General features: G+C 39.3%; 1 protein-coding gene across 3 annotated transcripts in view; it reads right to left on the bottom strand.

The window, feature by feature from the left end:
- Positions 1-24,054, bottom strand: part of itsn1 (intersectin 1 (SH3 domain protein)) — a 195,894-nt gene that overhangs the window by 89,599 nt on the left and 82,241 nt on the right. For all 3 annotated transcript variants that reach the window (XM_078232778.1, XM_078232776.1, XM_078232777.1), the window contains exons 17-23: positions 20,508-20,641; positions 17,059-17,276; positions 13,328-13,449; positions 8,947-9,179; positions 6,329-6,488; positions 3,004-3,209; positions 1,405-1,490 (exon numbers count right to left, since the gene is read on the bottom strand). In XM_078232778.1, the coding sequence (XP_078088904.1) occupies positions 1,405-1,490; positions 3,004-3,209; positions 6,329-6,488; positions 8,947-9,179; positions 13,328-13,449; positions 17,059-17,276; positions 20,508-20,641 (1,159 nt within the window). The remainder of the gene's footprint in view (positions 1-1,404; positions 1,491-3,003; positions 3,210-6,328; positions 6,489-8,946; positions 9,180-13,327; positions 13,450-17,058; positions 17,277-20,507; positions 20,642-24,054) is intronic.

Here is a 24,054-nt window from a genome sequence, read left to right as displayed (position 1 = left end):
TAAATATACAATAAATAGCAATAGAAATCAGATTAAATCACTCTGCTGATTGCCATTCAGTACTACAGGTGGGTAAAGCTAAATAAATAACTGATGTACAAGAAATAAATGTAGAGTAAATAATGTCAAAATTGGCACTTGGTTGGAACTGCAGAATGTTAAAATTTGTGGCTGAGACACAGAATTTAATGGGCTCTTACATAACACACAACTTTTTAAGGCTCTCTTCCCACATCGCTGAAGTTAATTACATTGCTTAATATGAATTATTTAGTGCAAAACATGACTGAATTATCAGGAGTCGACCTTACAGCAAGTTAGAATAGCTTGCAATGAAGGCTGGAAGGAGGGAAGAAAATTGAGACAAATAAAAGAAACTTTGAAAATTGGGGCTGGAAGTTAAGCCTGAACAAAGCTGAATGTTTTAAATGTTTCTCAGAGATTACCAATTCCACAGCAAACCAGATTTTAAAAATGCCACATGAATACAAACTCATTTCCAAGTTGTATCCATAGTTCGAAATTGAGACTTTCTACAAAATAACATTGTTTTGGACAAGATTTTAAGCGATTGGTGAAACACCACGGTGGTAAACCTTTGGGTTGCCTTATAGACTGAGGTAAAGCCATGACCCTGGTTCCAGTCACTAACAAAAGCAATATTGTTATTGGTGCATTCTCCCATTGACATAAATTTTCACATGAGCAGCACTTCAGTCTAATTTAAGCAGTAGCTTTTTGATACATCAAACCAACGAAGCTGAATTCACATTGCTGATAATCTGTCTACATTTGCCAATTGGAACACAGTAACGAAGAATTACAAATTCCTAATTCATACTGCGAATGAAATTCACTCAAATTGAGCTGCTTTTAAAATTAACTATCGCCAGGTTGGCAGGAGAATTAACCTATGTGGCAACAATAAATATTTGCAATGTGTATATAATATAATGATTTTGTATTTCTAATCGCAACACCTATTTGACAAATATGGGACAACAGTAATCAGGATTCTGCATGCTTGTTTTTTATGCAGTAATGGGTCACCTAACAAAAATATTTTACAACTGAAAGCTGCTTTAAAATGGAGAGTGTGTTTTAAGACTGATATATTGGTGTTTGAATGTACAGTAAATCATTATCAAGTTTTCATTACTAGTAAAATCTTTCATATATTTTATTAATACATCAACCAATTTAAAATTTCTATTTAATGCAAACGTGTAAGGTATCACAAGCCAGCTGAAAGCTGCAAGAATAAAAATTCAGTGGGGCAAGCAGAGGGGTTGAGCGCTACCAACTTTAGTCTCGTGCATTAATTCTGTCACCACTCAGCGGGTTTGCAAATTGACATAAAAGTAGACTCCCTGATACATTGAAGCTCAGCAGTTATGTACTTACCATCTCCTTGTGCCGCAGACAGCTTTGATGGTGGGGTGGTCATTCTCTTCAGGCTGGGTGGGCTTTCGGAAGAAGTAGAATCCACACTTCAAGGAGGACAAAAGGTAACGGTTATGTTGTTTGCACATTCTCACATCCGGAATTATATTATTTGTTTTACAGGGTTCTGAAGCCACAATGCTCTGAAATTATTATAATACACTCAAAAACTAATACACACAAAAACTAAACTTCCAATGGAAAACAAATCTCCCTATGAGATTAATTCAGCATTTGGTTGGCACTGAAGGAAGAGAGCTCATTTTTTGCTCTCAGGATCAGCAGAATGCAATTGTCACCTTGATAATTGATGTCAAGAATTTGTAAGTTGCAGCTTAAAAAGCACGAGTTCTTGAAAAAAAATGAGCTGAAATGGTCACACTGAACAACAATCTTCAAATTCAAAGTATCCGCATATTTTTCCATCAGATATACCTCTTTTCAAAAATGGCCTCTCCTACACGTGTCTTCTTCCTTTTTATTTAGGCATCCGTACCACATACTGAGATTGACAAGCTGCTTCCAAACCTCTGTTATCAAAACCATCTATACCCCTGAGGTTTCCCTTCCCTGCAGATGAAACGCCAAATCCTCATTCAGCACCTGTTCCTGACCAAGGTCAGTTGGCTGCTGTTTGCATGAGATCACAGACATCAGCACACATTATCGCACTGAGACAGACACCCAAGGTTTCGCAACAAATCAGGGTTTATAATGTCTAATTTGTTCTGTGCCATTCTTAATGAGTCGCTTATTCATGTCAACAATATATTGTTGCACTTGCAGTCTCAATCAAAAGCTCTATTTTCTTCCATGTCCAGAACAGACGTGAATTTCAAATCATGCCAAGTCCATTCCTTGTGTTCTTTTGAATGGATTGTCTTTAGGTGAAATAATGCAATCGTGAAGAAAACTGGACACTAATTACAAAATAGACTGCTTGAAAATTGCTTTTAGAAGTTTGAAAATACTTTGAATCTTTGGATTCACTTTCAACTGTATCACAAGTACCATGCCAACTATATCAATGCACTGTTTTCATATTAATCCTGGCAGTGCATTCTCTTTGGAAAGTATATGGCCTTTTGGCTGCAACAGCATGGGGGCAATTTGTTTATAAACCAGTCCACATTCTGAGGACCATACAATCCTAGCAGTATTCTCTCTCCAAGTTCTACCTAATTACAATTTGAAAGTGCTTTATAAAATGTTGTCTTTTAAATGATTCAAAAGTATTTAGTACCCATTACTAATAAATTGCTGAATTTCCTGATGAAGTGATAAATCAGGCGAGAGCGCAGAGAGGAAATTTTGAGCACATATGCTGGATTTCCCTTGGGCAAAGTTTACAATTCCTCATTCACAAGTCTAGGTCAAGTCAAACAGTGTTCCTTGCTCTGAACAACAATTTGATTTAGATAAAAATGCGACTGGCCTACAAGATCCTGATGATAGGGGACAATTTCAGGTGGACCTCGCTCACATCTGTGGGGCAAACAAGACAGAGGGACCAAAATAGCAAGGTTAATTTCATCAACAGAGAAATCCTAACACACATACCTGATCGATTTCCTTACAGGTCCTGAAATGAGTTTCACGTAGGATTTGGGGAACCAGCCCTTCTGTCCATGAACTTCTCCAAACCACCACATATCCTGCTGTTCTAAAACTGTAATGATATCATTTTTATTGAAGTTGAGGTGATTATCCTTCTTTGCCCGCCAAGGATATAATGCTTGTGCTTGAAGTCCCTCAACCTTCTCCCCCTGCCAAATAATTAAGAAGAAACAATGTCAATACAATATCCCAGTTCTAATCGCATTAATATATTTACTGCTCACCATAATGACCTACATTCCAACATAACTGAAGCACGTCAAACACTTTGTTCAAGTACTCAGCTGTTTCTACAAGATGGCTGAAGTTAGTCACTATTAAATGGATAATGACATTTTGAAATGATTGGTGAGTCTGAGATTTTTTTTTCTTTCATTCAAAGTCCTTTCCATACCTCTGGGGCCCACAAAACCAAATGGAACAAACCAGCTATTAAGAAATTCAAGTGTAAAGGGGACCAAGTTGGATGGTTTTCAGGGACTGATGACCAGTAACCACAGGCCATTGCTTGGACCTTCTCTTTTAGAAAAGGTGACACAATGGATGAAAATGTGGATTTAGTTTCTCAGACAAGTTTTCGCATAATACCGTTTAGACTGATGGGATGAAGGCGTCCTTGCTGCCTCATCGCTTGAGGTGACCAAACTCAAGTCAGTTTTTACCTGATAAGAATCAACGGCATAAGTTGTAAGCTGTCAGTTGAGCCAAATTAGTAGATAGGGGAAGACAGTTCATAAGCGCATGTTCACAAGTGATGAATGCAATTATTTTACATAATTGCAGAATGGTTAAATTAATAATCATCCTGTATCTCACCTTGGCCAACACAAAACTCAATGTTTAAACATAAAATTGGGGTGAAGAAAAAAAGACGCATACTATAGTAAACAAGCCCAAGATAAAAATCTCATATTTTCCTTGTTCAACTTTCTTGTCACTTCCCTACAAGGCTATCAATGGTTGCGTTTCCCTTTATTATCTTGTTCAAGCAGCCATTTACTCATGCGAGTCTATTGCCGGTGAACGTTGTTTGGCTATTCAACTGTGACAGCGTCACAGTCACATCCAATCATCTGATATCCAAACACACACCACTAGTCAATGTTTAGCAATTGGTAGTGGGAATTATGGCTGATGGCAACCCAGGATTAAGAAGGGCAACAATCAGTGAATGCTACACTAGCCAGAGGTTAGCGTGGGATCTTCCATGCTGTGTGTGGCCCAGGAAATCACTCAACAAACACTGGATAAAAGTGAGTGATTTTCAGAGATAAGCAAGACTGAGTTGACAGAAGCTTCATGGAAGTGTTACTACGGATAAACATTTTGAGAGTTTTCATGTTTATTCCGCAGTATGTTAAATAGGTTAGGTTGATTGGCCATACTAAATTAACCCTAGTGTCAGGGATTAGCAGGGTAAATATGAAGGGTTACAGGAATAGAGCCTGGGTGGGATTGTGGTCGGTGCAGACTTGATGGGCTGAATGGCCTCCTTCTGCACTATAAGGATTCTATGATTCTTAATACTGGACAATTTAAATGGCAAAGTGCTCGCCTCAAATTCCTACACCAAACAATCCCAAGTCAGATACAATACAGATGGATCCAAATAAAGCTGCCTGTATATTTTAAATCCAATCTTTGAAAAGTATTACATCAATTAGATGCATTAGATCAATTTCCTCCTACAGCCAACCTTTGTAATCTGACTGAGACCATCTAATTTAGTATTTTCTTTTGCTCTGAACCCATGGCTGCCAGGAACTGGGTTGAGAATGTCGAAGGTCATTTCATAGTGGCACTGTAACCATACAAGATACTTATTTCTCAGCCTGTATCATAAGAACATAAGAAATAGGAGCAGGAATAGGCCATCTGGCCCTTCGAGCCTGCCCCGCCATTCAATAAGATCATGGCTGATCTGAAGCGAATCAGTTCCACTTACCCGCCTGCTCCCCATAACCCCTAATTCCCTTATCGATCAGAAAACTATCTACCCGTGATTTAAACATATTCAATGAGGAAGCCTCCACCACTTCAATGGGCAGAGAATTCCAGAGATTCACTACCCTCTGAGAGAAGAAGTTCCCCCTCAACTCTGTTCTGAACCGGCCCCCCCTTATTTTGAGGCTGTGCCCTCTAGTTCTGGTTTCCCTTCTAAATGGAAAGAATCTCTCCACCTCTACCCTATCCAGCCCCTTCATTATCTTATATGTCTCTATAAGATCACCCCTCATCCTTCTAAACTCCAACGAGTACAGACCCAATCTGTTTAATCTCTCCTCATAAGCTACACCCCTCATCTCCGGTATCAACCTGGTGAACCTTCTCTGCACTCCCTCCAAGGCCAATATATCCTTTCGCAAATAAGGGGACCAAAACTGCACACAGTACTCCAGTTGCGGCCTCACCAGTGCCTTGTACAGTTGCAGCAAGACCTCCCTGCTTTTATATTCTATCCCCCTCGCGATAAAGGCCAACATTCCATTCGCCTTCTTGATCACCTGCTGCACCTGCAGACTGAGTTTTTGCGATTCGTGCACAAGCACCCCCAGGGTCCCTCTGCACAGTCGCACGATGTAATTTTTCTCCATTTAAATAATATTCCAATTTACTATTATTTCTTCCAAAGTGGATAACCTCACATTTGCTAACGTTATATTCCATCTGCCAGATCCTCGCCCACTCGCTCAGCCTATCCAAATCTCTCTGCAGACTTTCCGCGTCCTCCACGCAATTCACTTTCCCACTCACCTTCGTGTCATCAGCAAACTTGAATACCCTACTTTCAGTCCCCTCCTCCAGATCATCTATGTAAATGGTAAACAATTGAGGCCCCAGCACCGATCCCTGCGGCACGCCACTGGTCACCAACTGCCAACCAGAAAAGCACCCATTTATCCCAACTCTCTGCAACCTGTTAGATAGCCAATCCCCAATCCACGCCAACACCTTACCCCTAACTCCGTGTACCCCAATCTTCTGCAGCAACCTTTTGTGAGGCACCTTATCGAACGCCTTCTGGAAATCTAAAAACACCACATCCACCGGTTCCCCTCTGTCAACCGCAATAGTGACATCTTCATAAAAGTCCAGTAGATTCGTCAAACACGACTTTCCCTTCATGAATCCATCAAACTTGATCCCCAAGACCCAAAGATGAAACAACTGCGTTTATGGACTGTAACACCATAACTTACCACTTTTTAAAATTTGCCAATATTTCATATATTTATGATAGATATGCCCATTTGCACTTACTACCTACCTGGCCTAATACAGGTGATGGAGATGATCCAGACACAGTGGCAGGGGTGAAGGCTGACCTTTGCCGAGGTTGCCCTGTGCTAGGTACAGTTAGTGACGGCTGTGTAGCCCAAGCATCCCAATTATCACTCTCGGGTTTCTCACTGCCAGTTGTGGGCCATCTAAGTGAAAATAAAGTACAAGAGTTGCAAAGTTACTTTATTATACAACTTTTAAAAAGTCATCTTGGTCTTAATAGAACCTTGGCTTACAGGTGATCACACCTTTCTGTTTATTCCATGCATGGTTACACATCCACTGTCCAAGCTACCACAATGGCAGTTTAGCCCAAATTACCTAATCTGACTGATTTCTCTTTCTAATCTTGTGGCAAATGAGCACTCATCTCGTTCTCACATGTCTGTTAATGTCTTCACTTGATCATCCATTCCCCACAATAAATTTGGAAGACATGTCCACAGTCTTTGCACTGAGCAACTTCTCATGCTCAGTGATTTCTATCTCCACCTCATCTCACTCCCCCTCATGTTCATTATCACCCTGCCACCCCTTAACCACCTCCTCTGTAGAAACTCCTCTATCTGAGGCAACGGTCCCTTGACCTTGCCATCTCAAGTGGTCTCATCACTTCTGCACATCTGCATATTTCTCACCACTCGCATACTCTGCCAATCCCATTTTCTTCTGCATTTTACTACAGCACTTTCAAACTCTCAAACTATTTAGCCTTCAGACCTCTGTTCAACACACTGCTTTTTCAGCTCTCAATCTGTTCAACCCCAACTTTTACTTTTGACACTTTCTGCTCCAGTAAAACCCTTACACTCTCTGGCCTTTCCCTTTGGCAATCACCCCGCCTCAAGCCCATCATCATACCCTCAAATCTATGGGGTGCAGATTTGAACATTTAGGACAGATAGCTGGTGCAACCATTCATCACCAGATCTGGCTGAACCACTTGACTTTGCCTTATTCCACTGGATCTTTTCTTCATAATCAGGCATCTCCTTAAACCCTTTCACCATCTCTTCCAACAAGTGAGAGTAGCTCATGAAATTTCATTCCTAATATTGAAACCATCCATTCGGCTGGCTCTGCTGCACCCAACCCTTCTCATCAAGCCGATCTGTGCTCACGCAGCCTTCAAACTTGAGCTCTGGAATATCCTTCTAAGCTGTGTGCCTCTCCTACTTTAAGACCTTCCTTAAAACCTACCTCCCTAAGTATTGAGAGAGCAATCCTTACATCTCCTTAATATGTCAATGCTTGGTTGATTATATTTCTGGGACATTTTCCGACATTAAAAGGCATTATATAAATGTAAGTTTTTTTTATCTTGCTAGTTTCATAATTAGCCATGAAGTTAAGCAAGAGTCCAGATCTCCTAGTCAATACTGTAATGGTGTCAATCAATTTACATTCATTCGGGCATTTTGACAATATTATGCCCAAATGTATAGCAAAATAAAGAAATACCACAGTGATAACTTTCCGAAACAGTTTTATTTAAGACCAAGGACTCCAGATTGCTGTGTGTGAACGTATAAATGTTCAAATCCTGAGTTAGTCAAGCTTTGACTTTGTCACTATCAGATGATTATTTCATGACATTTACTTCTTTTCTGTAATCCATCAGCTACTTATTGGTTCAATTATAAACTTTTAGTGCTGTACTGCATATAGATAGGTTTACAATTATTTGAAGGGATTCTCTAAATAAATAAGGTTGCAGTTTTTAAAAAGGATAGATTGACTGTACAGCTGATTATTGTATGATGGATCATGATTTTGCAGTGTTAATGTAAGCATACTTGTGACACTGATAAATACACTTTAAATCTTTAAACGTTGACTTTTTTTCCTTTCAAAACATGCAGTTACCGAAGTTCTGCAAGCATTGGTTGCATTCTTAAAGGTGTTAGAAATTCTGTATTTTTCCAAATGGCTTGAAGCAGGAAGTGTGCCTTGTAATTTAAATATCTCCTGAACCAAAAATAATTAATTGCTGACAACTTGAGACTTACTTACACCACTTCCCCACAGGGTGGCTGAGCAGTGACCATGAAGGAAAAGACTTGGTTAGCAGCTAAACACAAGAGCATTCTAGATGCCAAACCACTTATCACTCATAGATTAAGCCTTCTTCAACTGGCTATGTTAACAATAGACTATTTGTTGCTCTGGAACCGTAACCCAGGAAGAATTTGAAGAGATGGCGGAAGGGAATACCACAATTTCTAATGGTGTTACAAAATAAATCTTAAAGGTATTTTTAGCTCTTAAAAAAGCTTATGTGCCAACTAAAGCACACAGTGCTGTTGACGTCAAATGATTGCTTAATTTGCACTTAACCATCTGTGTGCATCCATTCAGGGAAAAACGTGCCCGTCATATACCAAGATGTTGCAGCTGTAACTACAAACAAATAAAATAGGTGGCCATTTGGCCCATTAAGGCCTGCTCTGCCATTCAATATGGTCATGGCTGATCCTCTAACTCGACGCCATACTTCTATCATACCCCTGAACACCTCTACAGGCTAGCAATCTATTTCCTTCTGAAATATATTAAGAGATAAGTCACATTTGAGAAAACAAAAAACTGTATACTTGTACCTACGTTGAGCTAAAATCTGCCCAATTGGAGGACATTGCAGGCTCAGTCATTGGTTGTGCAACACTTGCAGCCACCGTATGAGGAGCAATCTTCGCAGTAAGCTTTGGTCCTGGTTGCAAGTTGGGTGGCACTTCACTCTCTGGAATCTTCTCTGCATAGTTAGCAGGAAACCATCCAGTTTTTCCTTTGAGTTCACCTCCAAGCCATCCCGGTTCTCCAGTCTGACTTTCGTCCACCTATTTTTAAAAAAACATATTTAGCAACGTTGAATTGTGCCTGGAAAAGGGCTCCTCAAAACATTACTAAGTGTGCCAAGAAAGCAGACTTGGGTTTGGCCTAGAATGACCCCATGACTTTACCCACAATGGAAATTTAGTCTATTGCAGTTGCTTCATAATGGCTGCTTGGGTTTTTGATTTGAAAATGTGCATTTTACAATTTTAATATATCTCTGTCTAAGACTTGACAAATATTGCATAGTCACACTGGGAAAAGTGTTCAGGAAACACTCGCACAGACCATAAAAATGATTGATTGGAAAGAAACAGCATTCATTTTATTCCTCGAGTGTAACAGAGAGAACAAGCCTAACCTAGTAAATACCTGGAACCAATACTAGTGAAACGTGGTGTGCAACTGCTGGCTAAGCATCAGCAACCACATTGGAATCACTAAAATGTAAGGTCATAAAAATATTTCTTAAAATTCTCATTTTCCAATAATATTTTTTTTTCCAATTAAGGGTAGTAATGGGCATAATGAACTTTTTGTTTGTTTTTCCAAAGAGCTACAACTTCGATTTCTCGTGTAGCTTAAAAAATATGCTAACTTTGACACTTAGAAGTTACAACAATTGCATGCAGAATCAATACAAGGTGGGAAAGAGTTCTGAGACTTGGAAAAGTACACAGCAGATGAGATTAACAGATGGACTCCACAGACATGCACCAGTGAACACATGACAATGCACCATTCCCATCACGTCAGCATCACATTTAGCTTTCTGAACACTATTAATGTCCCTTCTTCATCAAGGGATGAAATTTCCAGTTATTAAAACAACCAAGCGCAAAATTAATTATTTACAATAATTTCTAAATATTTGCTCAATCTGACTAGACGCATCTGCCCATTCTTATCGGAATTTACCCCTAATTGCTATACCCAGTTAATTCAAACATCTTTAAATACAGTGGAGATATGAAAGAGAAGGTGACTATTCAGGAGGCAGTTCACAATTGTGGCAATCCCACTGCGCAGGTAAATGCCTATCCTCTAGAATTACCATCAGTATTAAATTCATGGCAATTTTGTTGCATTCATCGACTTGGAAGTATAATCAGATTTCAGTCAACGCAATTACAAAAATGAAAGAGAACTGCACCCTTTCCCTCAATAACACTCAAACAATGTGCCACCGAGCAACAATTATCTGCTAGACTGCCCATTACACCCAATTAGGAATTATACCTCAGATACTGTATAGTGTATCATTGCACCAGTTGTCAATAATTCACACGAATAGATAGAACCAATAGCTAGCTGTTCTTAGCATACAACATATTTTAAGGGCACTGATTTGGAGTTTCACACTAAAAAAAATGGAATTTCAGAATTCAAACACAAGTGATAAAAATCCCAAAGTTTCAAGTCATAATAACATATTTGACAGTCATGTTAAACCAGTGCCCTTTGTCATATTACTTCACTCGTCCTTCTGATAGAGAAAAATATGCAAGTATACAAAACAAACGGAACCCCCCTAATAATACTGCAGCTGACTTACCCATTCCCCTTTAACCTCCAACAGGAAAGCAAAAGATCAAAAAAAGGGCAGTAAAACAAAAAGTTACAAAATCTCATCAGCAATTAAAAGAAAAACAGGATTTCAAAATGCTTTCTTCAACTGGTGGAACGGGGGTGGGGGGGGGGGGGGGGGGGGAACGTTTGTTCACCACATTGTTCACCATTACAAGATAGGATTATCATAAATATCTGATCATTTGGTTGTTTTACAATACGAGAGAAAAACTTACCCTAGAATAAATACAGCAACTCCACAGGGGGAGGTAATAAGGCATTCTTATAACTATAAATTGTTGTCACTTATATTAATTCAGGTGGTGAGAAATAGCACAGAAATAGTGAATACAAATGACGACTTTAAATTAAAGTTATCATAGGACAAGTATAGAGTGTGGAAGGCAAATTTAGGGCGAAAAGAAGATCTTCATGCAAAGGGTCATCAACACACTGAATGGGTATCCAGGCAGTTGAACTAATAACACTGGAACTATCTAGGAACGGATGCTACAATGGGATAGGGGAAAATACTTGGAAGGAGCAAAATTACTTTCTCCATTCACCCTTTGATCTTGCAGGCTTTTTCACTTGTGTTAACACAGCAATTCCAGGGTGGTGGCATACCCGAGTTTGAAATCAGGATTTTCTGGTTCTGAAGTATTAATTTGAGTTATAATATAGGACTGAAGCTCTTCTTTGTTTATAGTCTGAGCTGCAAAGCTTGAGATACGAGATACGAATTCTTAAAAAGCAATGGCTGAAATTAGCAGTTTAAACCTGGTATTACCATAATTTGGCCACTGTTAGAAATGTTAGTAGCTGAAGCTTTTAACATTCCATTATCAATCTGTAAGAGAAAGGCATCACTCCAAGTGGCCACCTCCTATGTTGTAACCATTCCATTATTCTGTACTTTAAATGCTTTACCACAAGTGGTGGTAAGAAAAGTTCAATTTGAATTGGGAAAGCAGACAGGGTTGGGGAGAGGTTGCTGTGGTGAACAAACAATCGTACTAGATGGCAATGAATTCAATTTTAAAAGGAGGTTTTCTTGCTCCATCTAAATTTGACGGCGCATTTTCAGAGAAGGCAAGATGCTACTTCTTCAGAGTCCTACAGATTTACTTCTTCCTATTTAATATGCACTAAAATGAATTGGGCAAATCTTTTACTGGGCAGAAAGATTGGGTTCTTATCGTTTTCCTACCTCAAAACTGCAAAATAAAATTTGCACTATTTTTAATGATCTTTGCTAAATAAAGGTTACTTTTGATATTTAATGGAACACCCTGAATATAAAGTCTGCAAAGGGATATAGATAGTCTAAATGAGTGGGCGATGGTCTGGCAGATGGAGTACAATGTTGGTAAATGTGAGGTCATCCATTTTGGTAGGAATAACAGCAAAATGGACTATTATTTAAATGGTCAAAAATTGCAGCATGCTGCTGTGCAGAGGGACCTGGGTGTCCTTGTGCAGGAATCACAAAAAGTTGGTTTGCAGGTGCAGCAGGTAATTAAGAAGGCAAATGGAATTTTGTCCTTCATTGCTAGAGGGATGGAGTTTAAAAACAGCGAGTTTATGTTGCAGCCGTATAAGGTGCTGGTGAGGCCACATCTGGAGTACTGTGTACAGCTTTGGTCTCCTTACTTGAGAGGGGATATACTGGCACTGGAGAGGGTGCAGAGGAGATTCACTAGGTTGATTCCAGAGTTGAGGGGGTTGGCTTATGAGGAGAGACTGAATAGACTGGGGCTATACACATTGGAATTCAGAAGAATGAGGAGAGATCTTATAGAAACATATAAGATTATGAAGGGAATAGATAAGATAGAAGCAGGGAAGTTGTTTCCACTGGCGGGTGTAACTAGAACTAGGGGCATAGCCTCAAAATAAGGGGGAGCAGATTTAGGATTGAGTTGAGGAGGAACTTCTTCACCCAAAGGGTTGTGAATCTGTGGAATTCCCTGCCCAATGAGACAGTTGAGGCTACCTCATTGAATGTTTTTAAGACAAAGGATAGATAAATTTTTGATCAGTAAAGGAATTAAGGGTTATGGTGAGCGGGGGTAAGTGGAGCTGAGTCCACAAAAAGATCAGCCATGATCTTATTGAATGGCGGAGCAGGCTCGAGGGGCCAGATGGCCTATTCCTGCTCCTAGTTCTTATGTATCAAGTCTTTGGAAGTATTAGTAACTTGCCGACGAATCATGAATTACCACTGCAGAAAAGCACATAGCTAAGTAACATTTTAATTCAGGAAATTTCATAGATCTAAATACATCCCAGCACAACCCACCACTGCAGGAACTGAAACTGAATTTCAGCACTTGTATGGCAAAATGAGCCAATGGTGTTATAAAGACATGTTTTCCTGGACTGCTACCCAGGCAAATAGAAGAGCTTTAACATGGCCACATGGTGCAACAAATTGTAGAACATTATCTGAAATCATTCATAAAGAAATATTTTTGGCACATTAGTGTTCAAGTATAATAATTGGATTATTCAGTCACATTTCCCCATTTAAAACTGCTGCATATCACTAGCTGTCTCAGACAGAAAGGCATAAAATACTTACCATTATGACATCCCCAGGATAAATAGTAACCTCGTCATGGCTTCTAGCTTCAAATGGATACAATGCTCTATAATATACAATCTTAACACCATCTTGATCAGTATTTACAGAGGTAGGCTTTTCTGTTGGGAGGGAGCGAGAGAGAGAAAAGAATAGTTTTAGAACTTGTTTTACACCTTGCTTTAAAGGTCGAAATCAAAACTTAAAATATTGATGCAGCAAGCAGACCTCTAAGATTTGAAAACTTGTTTTGTCTTTACTGTGACATGACCAATAACCACAGCTGTAATTGGAGCCTGAACACGACACCTGAAGGAATTCCCGCTCATCAAATTGGGCACTACAGATTTTAGATGTGGACTTCTTCCCATTGTAATCCGGTAGTTGACAATTTACTTAAAAATTACTAAATCTGCAGTCCAAACCGGTTTGAAACGGACCAAATTGGATCCAAACTAAGCATTTTGCTCTGGTTACAGAAGGCAAGAATTTGCTTCGGTGACTCCTGCACTGCTGGCCATGGGACTTCCACCTTTACCAATCAAGCCTGAAATGAAAATTTCACTGAGACACATTTCTACACCTTATTGATCTTATAATTCATCGATTCTTGTGGGTACCAGTTCAAGTTCTAAAAATATCCCCATTGTGAATGAGCTTGTAGTAGTTGTAATTATGCCAGTTTCTAAGTGGAAACATACACAGATCTTGTGACAATGCAGCATTACACTTCACACTAATAAAACTTGTACTAATATCCAGTTTGGTAATATGTTTGCAATAAAGACAAAATCAACCAGTCCTTTTAGAAGGTATGAAATTGCTGGAGCGACAAGCCCATTGTTAACTTACTTTCTATCTATTCTTAAAAACATACAAGAACCTTTTTTAAACCGTGTCAATTAAAAAATGTTAATGTTTATTTATTAGTCACAAGTAGGCTTACATTCACACTGCAATGAAGTTACTGTGTAAATCCCCTCATCGCCACACTCCGGCACCTGTTTGGGTTTTGACCAGATTAGCAGAGTATACAAATGGAAATACGTTACAAAAACTGAATTTGCAGGGACTTTAAAGATAGAGCTCAAACTAGAAAACACTACAATGATCAAATAAACTTCAATTCTGTACAACAGCACTCATGAAGTATGCTGGAGCTTTATATTTAAGCTTTTACCTGAGAACACATTCCAATGTCCAGTTCCACATTATTAAAAATCAATCTGTTCAATGTCCTTTGAATGAGACATTAAAATCACAAGACCTTTGTTCCTGTGCTTCGGGTGGGTGCTAATGAACTTACTGCATTATTGGAAGAATTGCTAGAAGTTCTCCTAGTGGTCAATATTTCACCCTCAGCCCATATCAATCAAAACAAAGGACTTTAGGGAGTAGCGTGGAACAGAGGGACCTTGGAGTTCAGGTGCACGGTTCTCTGAAGGTGGAGTCACAGATAGATAGGGCAGTGAAGGCGGCTTTGGCATGCCGGCCTTCATCAGTCAGCACATTGAGTATAGAAGTTGAGAAGTTATGTTGCAGTTGTACAGGACGTTGGTGAGGCTGGACCTGGAGTATTGTGTTCAGTTTTGGTCGCCTTGCTATAGGAAAGATGGAATTAAACTGGTGAGAGTGCAGAAGAGATTTACAAGGATGTTGCCAGGACTGAAGGGACTGAGTTATAAGGAGAGATTGGGCAGGCTAGGACTTTTTTCTCTGGAATGTAGGAGACTGAGGGGTGATCTTATCAAAGTGTATAAGGTCATGAACGGCATGGATAGGGTGAATGCACTCAGTCTTTTTCCCAGGTTTGGGGAAAATCGAGAACTAGAGGGAATAGATTTAAATTAAGAGGGGAAAGAGTTAATGGGAACCTGAGGAGTGACTTTTTGTTCCCCCCACAGAGGGTGGTACATATGTGGAATGAGCTGCTGGAGGAAGTGGTTGATGCAGGGACATTGACAACATTTAAAAAGACATTTGGACAGATACATGGATATGGGCCAAATGCAGGCAAATGGGGTTAGCTTAGATGGGCATTTTGGTCGGCATGGACCAGTTTAGGCCAATGGGCCTGTCCCTGTGCCGTAGATTCTATGATTCACAGTACAGTGCTCCACAACAGATTGAAAGCAGAGGTAAACAGTACCTTTCACAAGAACAGTGGGTTCTTGGGGTGGAAGATCATGTAGTGAGCAGATCTTTACACTCAGGATCATCATAAAGCAGAGCATGGAGATCAGAAATCACTTGTTGCCGATTTTAATGATTTCAACGTGGTTTTCAAGACCATCCATTGGCAGTCACTCTTATACACCGCAAGACAGTATGGCATCTTGTAATAGTGTGTTAACATCTTCAAAGCCTTATCCCATGACTCCAGCTGTTGCATCAAGACAGCACAGGCACCACTACCTCCTTCAGTATCACAGGGGTACAGCAGGACTGCATAGAATTCCTAACCCTTTCATTCTTGCTGATCTATTTCATCATCAGAAAGCTGATGGTGAATGCAGACTCAGGCATCCTGTGGCAATACCACTGGCTGATGGGCCTGGGTTTTGCAGATATCATCATTGTGCAAATTGCACACATTCCAGGATATGACCACCAGTTTTGAGAGAAACTGCGTCAAGGTTGGTCCATACATCAGCTGGGAGAGAACCAGCTGTGACAGCTGGGTGACAGAAAGGTCTTCTCTATATCAGGCAACAGAACATCACGGATATCAACCACTTCCACCTCGGAAGCAACATCTTCAGGGAGGGCCATCGACATCCTTACAGGATGTAAAGCAGCATCAGCTTCCCGCAGTCTAGTCATCCAAAACCATCAACACAGCAATGAAGCTATGAGTTTACATGTCCATAGTAGCACAAACTGCAATCTAAGCCAGTGAGACACGGAAAAGAACAAAGGTGTCATGCAAGTTAGATGCCTTTCACCAGCACTATCTATGCAAGATCCTGTGTATTACATGGAGGTATCACCAATGTGCAAGTGTTACAGAGAACTGGACAACAGCGCCTGCAAGACATCATGAAAGAGAGATAACTAAAACTGGCAGGACATATATTTCACCTTCCAGGGTGGCTAGTAGAATTGGCTGGCAAATTGGCTGGTGGAAAAAAAAACAGGGCTGGCAAAAGAAAAACTGGCAAAATACATTTAAGGAGGCGAAACATCTGGACTGAAGTGACAGAAATTGAGATAGACCAAGACTAGTGGTGAAGCATAACTCAGTCTCACTACATTTTACAATTGGTTCTTAAACTACTTTCACTTTTTAAAAAAAATTAGTGTCACAAGAAGGTTTACATTAACACAATGAATTTACTGTGAAAATCCCCTAGTCACCACACTCTGGCGCCTGTTCTGGTACACTGTGGGAGAATTTAGCACAGCAAGTGCATTTCTTCACTTTCCGTAGAAGACACAAGGTACACTATTGCTCACAGCATGTGTTGAAAAAAATACTAAAAACTTAACTTCAATTAGTTTGAACTTGTATCCTGTGTCTATCCTACTGTTCAAACTTAACTGGAAGCAATTTTCCACGTTTACCTTTTCCTTAATGTTCACGTTTTGCATACCTTTCAGAAGATCACCTCTCTCATATTTCCATTAAATGCCCAAGCCCCAAGTTTCTCCATCCTCAATGAAAGTATAGTCAACATTGCAAGGAGGGAGAAAACTGATATTTCAAAAATTGCCAATTTGCCGGAGGTTACCTGGTGTCTGCCATCCACTCCGAGACTGCTCTTTTAATGGTTCCAGGTGCTTTTGAAACATTCGGTTTAATACTTCCTGCTTGCTTTTTTCCTCTGGTTCTCTCTTTTGAGAAGTTTCGTCCCGTCTTCGATTTTCCTCTTCCTGCAGATTTCGCAGTCGTTCTTCCTCATCTCTTTGAACTTGTTCCTGCCAAAGTTTATCACGTTCTTGGGCAGATCTAAAAGCAAGTGTTTAACTTCATTCTTCAGACTTTTGCAAGACACATTTTATAAGTATGGAAATCATGAGCTTAAAGTGCACCATTCTCTTTTAGAAGTCAAAATTATTAGACTTCTGGTATCAAAAAACAAAACTAACACCTAGTAAAGCCACATTCATGAAAACAATTGAAATGCATGTCAAGTCAACACTATTCATTATCCTTTTAGCCATTTTGAAAGCTTTATCTCATCCTTTGCGCACTTGTGAACAGGACTAGACTGGTAACTTATGCTTTTCACAAGGGAAATTCCCTCCTGTCTTAATTGCATTCAAACTGTTATCTTCCCCTTTGTTCTTCAGTCTTCTATACTACCTAATCACAAGTGATCTTTCTTCCTATTTTTAGCCAATTTCTTTCATTCAAATGGTTAGCACAAGGATTTGGTTGCTTGCCTTGTAACGAGACAAATGTGCAGGATAAAGTGAACATTCTGCCCCCAATTCTGAGTTAAATTTCATAAGTTGTACAACATTTCAACCGCCAGTGTAGAACACAAGTCAAAAAAGCATCATCACTGGTGAGGATAGCAATTAAAATATTAGGTAGAGCTAAGCAGTTGGAAACGGTCATTTAAATTCACAATTGTGTGGAACCATTCCTTTGACTGCCCAGGAATGAACACTTCTGTTGAGTAGCTCCTGAAAAATGAATTTATGTGAAAAAGAACACAGCCATCACATGGAAACCAACCAGAAAATAACACTATACAAGTACAGGAAGGCTCAAACCAGGAAACTATTTTTAATCTATGAACCTATTTTTGTCCTTTTAACTGTAGAGAGCAGTGGGTCCTCCTATTTTTGACATCTCAGTACTTTGGCTACTGCTCATTTGACATGAGACACTGTCAATGTTCCTCAAAGTTAGATTCCAATAATCTGAAACTAATCCAATAATCTAATTACCTCTAATTTGTTGGTGTGCAACATGATGGGGTAAATGGCAGAGATGCTGAGCACCTGAGCTACAGAAACAAAATTACCACTTCAATTTCATTCTACATTATTTAACTTACTGATGCAAATTAACTTGTCAAATTAAACAAAGGAAACTATGAGAGTTAATACAAGCTGTTGAAGCTGTGAAGCCTTTTGGTAGAGTGACTGTGACAAAGACTTTCCTCTATCGGCAAGTCAGTGACAATGGTTGTTAATTTAGCATTCTAATTGAGCACAAAGTCAGGAGAAGTTTCTTCACTGCAGCATGAGTGCTTCACAATAGGGAGTAATGATAGAGACCATGGCATTATTTTAAAACAAGGGAAACATTTTTTGATTTGATTTGATACATGTATTAGTATCCAGTGAAAAGTATTGTTTCTTGCATGCTAGACAAAGCATACCGTTCATAGAGAAGGAAACGAGAGAGTGCAGAGTGTAGTGTTACAGTCATAGCTAGGGTGTAGAGAAAAATCAACTTTATGCAAGGTAAGTCCATTCAAAAGCCTGATGGCAGCAGGGAAGAAGCTGTTCTTGAGTCAGTTGATACGCGCCTCAGACTTTTGTATCTTTTTCCCAATGAAAGAAGGTGGGAGAGAGACTGTCTGGGGTGCTTTGCCGAGGCAGCGGGAAGTGTAGACAGAGTCAATAGATGGGAGGCTGGTTTGTGTGATGGATTGGGCTACATTCACGATCTTTTGTAGTTAGTGATAAACATTTGAAGCAGATTATGATACAGGACAATACGGAGGCAGCAAGAGAGTGGGATTCATTTTGGATTGTAGCAAGAAGCAACACAAACTATTCACCCCATCATGTCCATTAACATAAATTTCTATGATTCAAAAAATATATAATACTGATCAAAATCTTCTGAAGGTGGACAACATTCACTTATAGGCAAACTTCACCATTGCTTGATGATACCTAAACCATCTATTGAAGTGGAGTCTCTCTCGCAAGAGAGCTACGATGTTAACTCTCCTCTGCGTGTTCCTCCCTGACTGCAGATTCCCTCTCTCTGAGCTTTTAATATTGCTGCCTGTTCTTGGTTTGCTAAGTATGAAAAAGGAAACATTAGAATAGTAACTGCTTATAAAACCAAAGAGATCTCAAAAACAGCAGCCGAGTCAAATTATTCATTTTTAAAAATTATACAATAACTTCCTCAAGGATAAGAGAGCAGAGGCACTCCACTAACAGATCTGAAGGTCTCAGATTCCACGTTTGGCTGGTGCTAAGCTACCTGATGTCAGCCAGGGCAACAGATGGTTATTACAAATGGCTTCAATAGCAGTTAGACTGCACTGAGGTAAAAACATCAGTATCCCCACTCCTGATTAACATTCATTCATCAACATTTGTGGCCAAGTCTACAAGTGTGGATGGAGCAGGGAGATATGGAGAGGTCAGTGGGGAACAACAGGATCAACCATCTTAAATAAATCTGCCAAAACTCAGTCCAGACTTGCATGACATATGGTCACCTGGACAAGGAACCAGACATTTAAGCAACTTTTGTAGAAATGGTTCAAAATGAAATAAAACTGGAAATAAATAAAAAGGGAAAACTGGGATAACATTCTTCAAAATCTTCAATGTGACTGACACATCGTTACATAGGGTACAGCAAATGCTGGCTAATAAGCAAAATTAATGCAACCTGTCCATACAGTTTAACCTTTGAAGCCCTAGGATCATGCTGGTGAATTTTTGCTGTGGCCCTTCAATGCCAACATGGTACCTCATCCAAGTGGATGCTACTCATATAGAAGCCTCATCAATGAGCACGCATAAACTATTTTACTTCCTGTGTATGTGGGAGGGCAGAGGAGAAAGAGGGAGAGAGCTCTTGAGATCAAACCTGGAATCATTGCTGTTTCTTCTTTTTTGGGGAAAGAACATTTCTTCTATAATGCACAGCTTGTCTACATCTTCAAGACAAGGTCAACATTGGTGATAGTCTGGAAATGAATGCATGCCCCACATCCTTCACTACAGAAGAGGCAGGGAAGGGGCAGTAAGAAAACCAGAAGATAAAGGTGAACACAAACCCCTCACCCTCACAAAATAAAGCACAGAGGGTTTAAGAAGTGAGGGTCATGGTTAAAGGATAGCTATGAGTAAAGTAGCAGCAAAATCAGTTACTGATCTTGACAGCTAGTAACGAACACCTCATCCTCTTTGTGGCGCCAGCAATGCGTTCCTGTAGCTTGGAAACTGCACAAAATGCATAAAATTCAAATACCTCTGAGCAGCTTCTTTCTCATATTGTCTTTCGAGTTCTGCTGTCCTCCGCTCTTGCTCCTTCTGCTTTTGCTTTTCAAGTTCGGCTTCCTTCTGTTGCTGCAATTGCTGCCTGCTGTGAATTTCTCTCAGTTCCTACAAGTGAACAAAGATGCGCAATGTAAAGATTTCATTTTGAAAAATTAGAAAAGTCAACCTTGAAGCAGTCAACTGGAGCTATCTCAAACACCTGCCTAAACGAGCTGATGAATTGAAAAACAAAATTGAACCAAGATACTTCTTTCCCAATCACACTACTGCATTAACAGCCCAAATATCAGGTGACATATACAGTTCCATAACCCAATGGCATGAAAGGAAATATTGCAAAAGTGTTAGTATAGTATACATGAGAGTCCTAGGAGAAAAACAATACTTGTGATTAGAAGTCAACCTTCTAAGCCAAGGCAAGTGAACCCCCTAAAACTAGGGTAAGAGTAGGTTAAAAACATGGCCAATTGTACATTAGAAGTTAGAAATGGAATACATCTGTGATACAGGTACAACAAACCAAATCAGAGTATCTGCAACTATACCACCATCAGTGAAAGGGTTTGTTTCCTATGGCCTCATCTTGGAAGGTATTAATGATTCAACCAGCCATGTGCACCATTGTGAAAGGATTAAGTCATGCAGTGAAAATTTGATTTTTAAGCAGAAGTGCCTTTGAAGGAAAAAAAAAGATTAATAGCTTATTTTTTAAAAAAGTTATCGCTTAAAAAAATGGATAAAATGTGTATTCAATCAAATGTTTAATGCATAAAACTATATTTTAATGTTGCAAATATTGAACCCATGCAACACACAAGGAATGCAGGTAGCATAAGCAAAGTGTGTAAGTATTTGAAACTGCAAAATATCACTCCATTCACTGCCATGGCCAATATACAGGCAACACCAGGTGCACACTTCAAACAAGGGAGCTGATGGAAAGATCAAGTGCAATAGTTACTGAGCAACAGCATCACAAGAGGAACTTCTTTCAAACTTACAAAAACTGTAGGGGGCTGGGAAGTAAGGAAGAAAATATCAAATGAATAAAGAGGAAACAACACGAGATCAAACTACTTTCTTGTCAAGATTCCTCATACATTTCTAGTTCAACATTATGCACATTCAAGAGGTTAATGCCCAATAGTTCTTTATTTTCCCAATTTTCTACATGCATCTTGAAATTCATACAAGTTAAATGCTTTTTTCCCCACTTGCATCAAGCTCGAAATTTTTCAATTTCCAAGGAGCTGTGCAGCAAAATGAAGACAAGCTCTAGTGTACAGTTCCACGAGTAGCAATGAAAATAAGCAGCTCTGACCTTAACAGTGCGTGCTTACAGTTAATTGGACAGGTGGGCAAAATTCCTTGGCCTGTATTGATGTTTCTATTCTTAACATCAACAGTTACAAATCTGATACGAGGAAAAAAAGCTAGATTAGGAAATTTCCTGTGGAATACACTGGTACAGCTTCAAGCCCTAAACGAATCATCTATATGGAGGGGGATGGGAGAGAGGCATTAAACAGAATACTTCTACATTAAAAGACTTGCCTTTCCCCTATTCTTTATGTTATGAATTATGGTGGTACTTCTGATCACTTCGTGATGCCTACGTACAAGATAACAGAACTGCATCAGGACAGTAACTGGAACAAAATGAAAATGAATCCCTCTAAAACAACTTGAAACTCTGGAAATTGAAAAGCACTGAGACACAATAAGTTTCTTCTCAGGAACTGAATCTTTCCTGCCCTTCAAAAAAATATGCTAGCTTTGTTGGTAGGACTGAAGGAAAATTTAGCCTTTTTTTTTCCTCCAAACCCCTCCTCGTGTGACCATTACAAAATCCTTCTCAAAAGTAGACAGTTGAATTATCAATGTATGGCGGAATTGTGATGAAGTTCCAAAATATCTTGGGACTAGAAAAATACGCTTTACAGTTTTAATGCTACATCCTGTCCCTTCTGAAGCTATAATTAAAAAATAGCAGGGTAAGAAGCAAGATCGAGCAACTAAAGGTAAACTGCTGCATTGTGAGCAGATTAACCAACTATGTTTGGGTGTTAAGATGTCAGTGATCTAACTAAGAAAGGAACAAGGAGCATAGTGAAGGCACAGTGACAAGCACCTGGTTAGGCAAAAATCAACATAGTAGCTTAAAATTACTTCAACTTCAATAGCACTTACCCACAGCCAATACATTGCTATCACGTTTAGTTTATTAGACGTCTATAGCTGAGCAAAAACGAAATTACGTACATTGAATAATGAATTAAAAGGTCATTACCAAAATTCTGTACAAATTTTAATTCTAACATCGAAAACCAAATACTACTTGAACTGTGCATTTCTAAATAGAAAATTCAGATTGATCCACAGGCCAGAATGAAAACTTGTACGTACTGCACGGAGAAGTAAGCTGATATAACATGAGCTCAATAATAACCAACACTGAAAATGCTGAAACTCCAGGATTGGTTAATCATTAATTACAGGGCCGCTAAATAGAACAGATTTTATTTCCATTTTTATCTTTACCTCCCAAAGTCATTGACTCATGCAGGAGCCTCGACAAGATTATTTATTCAGCAGGCTACACAACCTTCAGGGCAAATTCAGGCTGAGATTTGTCTACGTCCCCGTATTACTATACAGCGACCTCTGCTGGAAAGTTAATCAAGTAAGAAGTTTAACAACACCAGGTTAAAGTCCAACAGGTTTATTTGGTAGCAAAAGCCACACTATATGTGGCTTTTGCTACCAAATAAACCTGTTGGACTTTAACCTGGTGTTGTTAAACTTCTTACTGTGTTTACCCCAGTCCAACGCCGGCATCTCCACATCAAGTTAATCAAGAGCAGGAATCATGGTTGAATTTCCTCACTTCATTAAGAGAAATTCATTGACCCAAATGAGATCAGATGGCTGAAAGCGGACAGGAAATTGAGGCTGGGACTTTAATATCGCTACAGCTTACTGCTGTCAGAGTTGCCAAAAGTTAAATTCACAAATAGAATGTGCCCAAAGAACAAATGTGAAATCGCAAAAGCACAAATATTTTATATTTTGATATTAACCGAAATGACCAGGAAATTTGGGCCATAACGATAGTTGTGGTGATTTTAGCCTTGGGCAATCAAATTTTAGTCTAGGCAATCAAATGAGGATTGTTTACCTGAAGTATATTCCTGCAAGTTTAATGCAAATCAGGTATGGGAGGTGAAGGCTAAAAGTAGCAAAGAATTCTGGTGTTTTCAGTCACTATGGTTCAACTGCTTTAAGCTCAGCATTAATAATCTAAATTTTCTTTTGCTTGTACTGCTCTTAAACTCTAATTACAAAATTATTTCAATTCCTGATTTTACTTCATTCTCAGTTCAATTTCAACAGTGGTTGTTATTCTTGAAATCCATATTGGCTGTGGGGAAAAGACGACGAAAATCCATACTGTAAATTTTGCATAGATGTCCACCCTTCCAGCTGAGTGTGAATTTAAGCCATAAACACCAGAAGGT

The sequence above is a fragment of the Mustelus asterias genome, chromosome 17 (genome assembly GCF_964213995.1).
Source record: "Mustelus asterias chromosome 17, sMusAst1.hap1.1, whole genome shotgun sequence".
Lineage (NCBI taxonomy): Eukaryota > Metazoa > Chordata > Chondrichthyes > Carcharhiniformes > Triakidae > Mustelus > Mustelus asterias.
Note: the sequence above shows the minus strand (reverse complement) of the source record. Positions and strands in the feature narration are given on the sequence as shown.